Source organism: Pogona vitticeps, chromosome 6, assembly GCF_051106095.1.
Source record: "Pogona vitticeps strain Pit_001003342236 chromosome 6, PviZW2.1, whole genome shotgun sequence".
In the NCBI taxonomy this organism is placed as follows: domain Eukaryota; kingdom Metazoa; phylum Chordata; class Lepidosauria; order Squamata; family Agamidae; genus Pogona; species Pogona vitticeps.
In genome coordinates, this window is record NC_135788.1 from 100,966,325 (window position 1) to 100,974,546 (window position 8,222).

The window sequence follows — 8,222 nt, forward strand, 5'->3', positions numbered from 1 at the left end:
GCTCCCATTATCCTTCACCATTGGATGTGCTGGCTATTGATGATGGGAGCTGCAATCCAATTGTGTCATGACAGTTATACAAACATCAGCCTGGTCCAAATTTGTGATTAAATGGGGAAATGAAGCCCAACCCAAGCAGCTATCTCATAACACTATGTCCCTTCCATCTGAAAGGAATTCCTCGATAGCAGTGGAGCCTTGTTTTCAAACTCAAGGCTTCCTAGGGGAAAGTATTGTTTGCCCTAAAATACCTTCCTCTTCATCCAAAATGAAGGAATCGGAATCCTTTTCACTGAAAAGCCAAGGCACTCTGCACAGGCTCATGGACATTCTTCCCTTCATTCTTGCTTGAGGTGCTCAAGGGCATCGCTGCCTTAAAGCCTGTTCTAAGCCTAAAATATGGATTAATCCATAGGTGGGAGAAGGAAGCTCAGATGTGAAGGTTTTTCTGCATTTCCAGATCCGCAGGCAGCTTCCTTGTTTGGCTGTAGCATCAAATGAAATAGCAAAAGATTTTCCATAGACCTTGGGTCCTCCACTTCTCATCCAAGGTCGCTGGATGTGAGCTTACGGCAGGTGTGTTGCTAGGCGAGAAATCCGCTGCCACCTTTGTTACATCCCACCTGGGTTGCTGTCTGGATGCTGTTCGTTGACACTGGACTGGGCCCGACCGGGGAAGCTCAGAAAGGCACCAGGTGATCTCGCCATGAAATTGACCGATACATGGCTTCATTCAGTGCACTGATGAGTGGCTCTTCTCATCTCACTACTATGGGTGAGGTATTTTCCTCACTCACTTTGCACTTGCATTGCCCTGGGACAGTAAACCCAGATGAAATGCTGTGTGTGTGTCTTCTCCTGCAACAAGGGTGGAGAAACTGGATTATGCACACCCACATGCATGCATGGACGCACGAGAACGCATGCACCAACCAGTACTGAAATATGCCCGTTAGCCTTAGCATGTTTCTTTCCCCCTTAACAGTGCATCTTGTATTTAATGTGCTTTATTTTTGTGATCAGTCACTAGAAGGTAAATATATTCATATGTCTGAATGCTGAGGAGTCTGTCTCTGAGGAAAACCTGTTGTGGGAAGGCCAGTGTGTTAATTTTCCCCTGATGTCTCATTTGACCACATTAGGGAAGATTAATCCATGGATAGTCTATATTTTGTTGCTTCTAAATTTGTTTTCCTAACTTTTTAAAATATAATATTATTCTTTAATATTTGAGATAATTTACTTTTTTAGCTTTTAATATTGTGTTTTCAATTACGTAAGCTGTCGTGTGTCTGACACAGAATTATCAGTATGTTGTCATCAAAGTCAATGTGGATGTGAACCGAGATCTCCCAAATCCCAGCTCTGCATTAACCACTGCACCACACTCTCTCTCCAGTCAATCAAATTCTCTTGCTTTATTGTGATCCATCTATCTGTAGTTCCAACAATGCAAGCACCTTCCATTTTACAGATAGAAATCCAAACACACATTGTGCACCGCGGTGTTTCTTATACTCCTTAAGACCTCGATAGGATGACTCTGACCGAATTCAACTCTTGTATCTCCATTTGTGATTTTCTACTGCTTACTAAATTCATTCTTGCAGATTACTTCTATCTGAATTCACTCATAAGCAATCCCCAATGAGTTCAATGGGCCTTGCTTTCAGATAAATGTACCAGGCTTGCAATCTTCTTGGTCTGACCTGTCTATACAGTCCTGAAGCTAAAACTGCAAATAACAAGACCAGAGAAGGTTTCTAACTAGAGTCAATATCCAGTTTGTTTTTACCGTGCATGCAATGTTCGGCTGAGCATGTGACTACACTTTCCCACAGTTTGTGCGAGATTCAAAGTGACCCCTGCTCAAGCAGAAGCCATAGTGCTTTGAATGGGCTGCTCTCCAACTTGTGCAGTTATATGCTAGAGACACACTAGTGCATGTGGAGCATTATGCTGGAATAGTAGTTGCATTCCACATTTGTTAGCAGGATGCTGGCCCAGATACTGTTGAATCTGGCATAGGTTCTTGCAGGGCAAAATCCAAAATACTGTATGCCTTTTTCTAAATGCCTCTAAACCTGGGATCAGCAACTTCAACTACTCCAGATGCTGTTGGACTGTAACTCCCATTTCCTTTAGCCACCAGAGATCGTGGGAGCTGCAGTCCAGGAACATGAGTCCCTCTGTATTCAGCACTGGTTAGGCCTCAACTAGAGTACTGTGTCCATTTTTTGACACCGCACTTTAAGAAGGATGCCAACAAATTGGAGCAAGTTCAGAGGAGGGCAACAAGGATGATCAGGAGACTGGAAACCAAGCCCTATGAGGAAAAACCAAAAGAAATGGGTATGTTTAACCTTGAGAAAAGAAGACAGAGTAGAGATCTATAGCACTTTTTCAAATATTTGAAAGGTAGTCATACAGAGGAGGGGCAGGATCTGTTCTCAGTCACCCAGAGTATACGACACAGAATAATGGGCTCAAACTACAGGAAGCCAAATGTAGGTTGAATATTAGGCAAAGGTCTAACTGTTAGAGCAGTATGACAATGGAACCAGTTACCTCAAGAGTTGGTGAGTGCTCCAACACTGGAGGCATTCAAGAAAAACTTAGATAATCACCTGACAGATCTGCTTTGATTTGGATTCCTGCATCGAGCAAGGGGTTGGACTTGACGGCTTTATAGACTCCTTCTAACTCAATTATTCTGTAATTCTATGACTCCTGCCCCCCCCAATTGCCCACCCCATTGGAAAGATCAGATTGTAGACAGAGGGGAGGTCAGTTCAGCAAAATGAACACCAAGGCAAATAAAGATAAATAACTGCAGCTCTGTTTTCCTTGAGTGGGTGAAAGGAATAAACCAAAATGCTTGTTGAATGGTTGTGCTGGGTCCGTCATACTGGCTTGGGTTTCCCACTTCCATAGCACTTGTACTCTGTCTCATACATGTGCGGGATGCACATGATCTCTACCACAGGCACCCGATAGGAGGCGGTGGGTGGCTGTTCCACAGGGCAAAAGCGGTCCCAGGTGCGCTTGTGATCATGCGGAGGCTGGTAGGATTCTTTACTCAAAGGAAGAAGCCCGTGATGGGGAACCGCGGCTGCAATTGGGGCAAGGCGAGGCACTCGGGTGGCAAGAGGAAACTGAATGAAGTCCCGCATTGGCCCAGGCTCACGGATCAGAGGGTAGGAATCCTGGCCCTGGAGGTTCTCCTTTAATCCAGGCCCCCAGACATAGCCCTGTCGTTCCTTCCTATGGAGAAAGAGAAAGAGCAGGGCTAGAAGCAGTTTTCTTGGCTTCTATAGAAAGGACCAAAATAATATCTTGGAAAAGCCTGGTTCACCCCCTGTCTTGCCCTCTGAAGCTAGACCAGGCTGCCTAGCTAGTTTGGACAGTCGTGGGGGGGGGGAGAGAGAAGGGTGCACCAATTAAATTTAGTGCCCTGGGGCACAGTCCCAATTGCCCCACCCTTGTGACAGCCCTGTGTACTGGAGAGGGCAAGAGAAAAGATGCTGGAAGCCAAGCTTCAGTGGGGAGACGGCCTGCAGGTGACAAACAGGTTCGCCTTGAAGGCCAAACCACAGAGTTCTCTTCAGGAAATAAGAAGAGTCCAGTGGGATCAAACCCACTGGCCTATCTAGACCAGCACTCTATTTGCCAAGAGGGACCCGAGGGCAATACTCTCCTGCAGCATTTAAAAAAAAACAACGTGAATGTACAAAAAAAGGTGCAATTGAAAAGCTGACGGATGTGCCCTGGGAAAAATGGGGAAATATTAAACTTAGGTTCTGCATTGGGGTAAAGACTGATGCTGACTGCGTGTATGTGCAGAAACCCTTGCAGAAGATTTAAAAGCATTTAAGAGTTCTTGTGAACCAAGGATGTTGGCAAGTCTTCAGGCCTGAATCCCAAGCCTCAAGTCTGAGTTTTGAGGGTTTGCCCAGGCTTGAACTCGGGACTTGGACCCAAAGACTAGGACTGAGCATGCACTGCCCAGTGGATAGGCCGGCCCATGGGCAGAGGCAGCTGGACGACCTCCCTTCCCAGAACCAGCCCCTGCCTCTACACATGGGCCGGCCTGTCCGCCAAGCAGTGGCAGGTTGGGCTCCTGGAAGGGAAGCCAGGTCTGCTGCCTCTGAAGATGGATGGAGGTGGCGGCAGGGAGGGAGGCCCATCCTTTAAGGACTTGAAATGTGACTCAGAAAAATGGTCCAAATCCTCATCCCTGTTGTGAAGCAAGGGGGAAAAATTGTTTTTTAATCTACTTTGAGGAGGGGGGGGTTGGTGTGAAATGAAATGAGTTAGAGCATAACAAAAACGCTACTTACTGAGTGAAGGGCCGGAAATCTTGGCTAGTGATAGACAGATATGGCTCATTGAGCCGCAGAACCGCCTTGTCACGGATGTAGAAGGGTCTCCCTTCCAGGGCTTCATTGCGTGTGCTGGCCACCATGGACTGCAACAGGAAAAGGAGAAAAGGCTAATGCGGCAAGAGGAGGCCTTCTCCCTCTTAGCCAACCCTCTTCAGTTACAGAAGAAAGAGCCAAGAAGACAGCCCATTCCAACCAGGCCTGGCATGCCCATGCAGCGCCCTTGGGTACGTGGCAAGGCTTCAGCCCCCTGGCGCTTACTTTGTCCTCCTCCGCCCACTCTAGTGTGGGGGCTGCTGTTTTAATTTCTCAAAACACCCTGCCAGCTTGCCGATGGATCTTAAGTGTTATACACCATCCAGCTGGCAATGCACTCAGGACAATTTACAAACAATGCTTGTTGGTTGGTTTAATTGCACATTTTGCAACAAAAAGAAATGAATGAGCTGAAACAGAATGAAGCTGTGAACATATTCAAATGTGAAGACATTAACGTCATGATAAGAGCTAGCAATTAAAACCTAAAAGGCAAAACCAACAATAAAAATTCAGGATTGAATACCTGTTGGAAAAGGGAAGTCTTAGTCTGGTGTCTACCAATTATTGCCAAAGATGCCAGCTTGGGAGCTGGCCTTTGACAGATTAGAGCCCACTGCTACAGTAAGAAGGCTCTTTTCAGTAGCAGTGCTACAGTAGTATCATTGTGGGGAATATAGGCAACAGTTTCCTGTTACTTCTCCCAAATAAGCCTACCAAGTTTTTGGAGCAAGTCCTGATTTTAGCTGATTTATCTCGTGTCTCAAACATGTACACATATAGATGGAATGTCGATCTCTAGATTTGTCTCCTCTTTGTATTTTAGAATGTGTTTTTATCATTTTTATGATTTGTACTTTCTGTACACCATCCAGAGTAGCAATTTGGTAAACAGAGGGTATAAAAATTGAATGATTGATTGATTGAATGAATGAATGAATATGGAATACCATGAACATTGGGAGAAAAAAGTCATATTCCATATGAAAAATGTCATATTCCAATATATGTAAGTTGTGTTTCCAGCTGAAACATCCTTAATTTAGGGATATAGGCTGGAATACAGAAACCTGTGTAAAGCATGAGGGGAAAAAAGAAGTGGTGCTGGGTTATCTCCACCGCCATCCTAGATACCTTGGACGCGCCTTCTGTGTGATGAGCAGCCAATGCGAATGGCTGAGGTCCAGCGTGAAAGGTGGCCTCCTGTGGCTGGTTGGGCCAGCCGGGGTAGCGTTCTCTCATCTCACTCTTCTGGTTGCCTGTGGTAAGTGGGAACCTCCATTCTCTCAGCTTCAGCTATTAGGAAGAAAAACAGCTTGGAGAGTTGAGGACAGATTCTGGGGAAAGGGGTGGGGAATCCTTCCTGAATGGTAAAGCCCTCGTTGCTGTGTAGAGCCTAAGAAGTGTTCTTGAATATTCTTGAAGGTAGAGCAGGTGTCTTTCAAACCAAGCTCTGCTTAGCAGGTCACTCGGTTCCCCAAATGACGACGACAAACCAAGTAGATCCCATAAGCCTGAGATTCGTCCACCCTGACTTAAAAGGTTTTCGGATGGAGGAAGAAAAGAAACATTTGGCGCTTAATTCTGAACTCTTGCAACTGTTCTTCTTGTCAAAGCGGGAGGGCTTTGTATCAGGTTTGAAAAGGGAATTTAATAATGCCTTATATGCCCCCAATCTGGAAACAAATATTCTCAGTATTTCAATGTTAACAAAAGAAGGATATACAGTAACATTTGAAAATAACATGTGTATTATAAAGAGAGGAAATAATATTTGTGCCAAAGTGAAAAAAGAAAATGATTTGTATGTACTGACTGATAACAAAGAAGTTAATGTAGTAAGGAATGTATCTAGTCATGATAAGTATGCACATTTATTGCATAAGAGGCTCCTCTTCCTCTTTTCAGGTCTTCCCTCTGCCATGATCTCGATCTCTGGAAGACAAAACCCCATCCATCCTCTCCCTACCAAAGGCACCGGCCTGCTTTCCAGATGCCTTCCCAACACACAGGTGGGAAGTGTTATTTTTTTGGGCTACCATTTCCACAAAGAAATGCTGGATAGCTTAGCAACACAGGGCCTTCTTGACAGGGGCTGGACTCAATGGTCCACAGGGTCCCTTCCAACTCTGTAGTTATTATTTTATCATCCCTCCATCAGCACCACCGGTGCCCATGCTGGTTGGTGAATTCTGGGAGCTATCCTATGAAAAAGAGGAACTCTCCAGAGGACTGCCACAGACATGCCCACTCTACCCCTTCGCCACACAACTCCGAGAGACCCATTTTACCTTCTCTTTCAAATCTTTGATATAGTGGACGTCCCAGTGCGCAGCAGCGACAGCGTAGCGGGGATGAGCCAACGGGCCCCCGTGAGTCTTTGGGCCGTACGCAAGTTGGGAGGTGGTTGCCAGGCAGGGGATGACCTCATCTCGGCATCCTTTCTCAGAGCCAGGGGGCAGTGGCTCATGGATCGTAGACTGGGGAGGGGGTATGGGAAAAGTTTGAAAAGGATGGATCAGAAACTGGAAACAAGTGGGTGCAGCGATGTAAACAGGACACAACGTGCCACTGGCATGTCCATTCATCATCAGAAAACTCACCTAGCCCCTTGATTCTGGGCATCAGCCCTAGCCTGCTTGGAAAAACTCAGACATTGCAGGGGTCAAAACCACATAACAACAACATGCCACCACGTTGATTCTGACTACAGTAATCCTCCAGGGTTTTCTAGTTTAACAGTCCCTCCTGGTGGCCCTTTGGGACCAGGCTGGCAGGACACATAATCCCATCAACCAAATTGGCAGGAGACATAATCCCATCAGCTGCACATGCTCCAGGGGATAGTGGCTTGTTGCTCTCCCAGGAGCTGAGCTTTCAACCCAGCTAAAAGTTACATCACCCGTCTTCCGCAGGCCCCAAGGGTACTTACAGGACAACCTGCTTCATCTGCCCTGAGGTGCGGCATAGCCAGGCACTGTGAACCCCCTAAAATCTCACCTACCTGCTACCCACCAACCTCCACTGCTCAGGCAAGCTTTCCATTTATCTTGAATCAATTCCCTCGCCCTCTTATTTTTGAAAATGCCTGCTACCCTCTCACAAATATACCAGCTCCCACCTTCTCCTTTTCCTAATCAATGAATAAAAAACACGCCGGGGGTGATTAGCAAGCACTGGGAAGACTTAGGCTTGCACTGGGAGGACTTAGGCTTTATACCCCGCCCCATGCCTTTTTGAGGAGAAAAAAAAAGCGCGATGGGGCCTCGTTGTCCCGGCTCCCGAATCACATCCATCTCGCTAATCCGAATCGCATCGATCAGCCCTGGAACGGCCATTAGCTTTGCTCACTCGTGCATAGGGGGGCGGGAAGGGTAATGGGGGGCTGTAGTTGAGCCCCACTCCGCTGCTGGTCAGCCTCCAGTCCTGCCTGCGCGGCTGAGCGGGCACCAGCGTCGCGGAATCCACTTTCCAGCCGAGGGGGAAAACTGGAAAAGGAGTCCTCGCCATGCCCGCTTCTGGTTTTTGGACATGGTTACCACGGAGGTTGCAGACCCGGGCGCCGCGAAGGGGCGGGGCCGGTGGAACGTTTGTGACAGACGTTGCCATGGAGATGAAAGGCTTAGCGGCCGAACATTCTCGCCGTCCTCCGGAAGCCTGGGGTTTCGGTCGCCCCCTGATGGGGTGGATGTCGAGTTAATTTTTTGTTTGTTTGTTTTGCGAATAACAATAGGTAAACAATAGCGGTCCGTTTTAACTACGTTTACATGAACTCTTTTTTTAAAAAAAACTCTACTCCCAGAT

The 8,222-nt window shown here is 46.8% G+C and overlaps 1 protein-coding gene across 1 annotated transcript; it reads right to left on the reverse strand.

The window, feature by feature from the left end:
* Positions 1-1,394: 1,394 nt before the first annotated feature.
* SAXO3 (stabilizer of axonemal microtubules 3) lies at positions 1,395-7,991 on the reverse strand. Its single transcript, XM_020794006.3, has 5 exons — positions 7,770-7,991; positions 6,710-6,898; positions 5,553-5,714; positions 4,341-4,468; positions 1,395-3,264 (listed from the first exon to the last, which is right to left on the reverse strand). The coding sequence occupies exons 1-5, from the start codon at positions 7,926-7,928 to the stop codon at positions 2,904-2,906; spliced, it is 999 nt and encodes a 332-aa protein (XP_020649665.3). The 5' UTR covers positions 7,929-7,991; the 3' UTR covers positions 1,395-2,903.
* Positions 7,992-8,222: the final 231 nt, after the last annotated feature.

Excerpts from the sequence above, each read along its gene's own strand:
- SAXO3 (XM_020794006.3), bottom strand. The coding sequence starts at position 7,928 with ATGGCGAGGACTCCTTTTCCAGTTTTCCCCCTCGGCTGGAAAGTGGAT. Across the intron at positions 4,469-5,552 it reads ACACAGAAGGCGCGTCCAAG|TCCATGGTGGCCAGCACACG; the intron begins GTATCTAGGATG and ends TTCCTGTTGCAG. Across the intron at positions 3,265-4,340 it reads GATTTCCGGCCCTTCACTCA|GAAGGAACGACAGGGCTATG; the intron begins GTAAGTAGCGTT and ends CTTTCTCCATAG.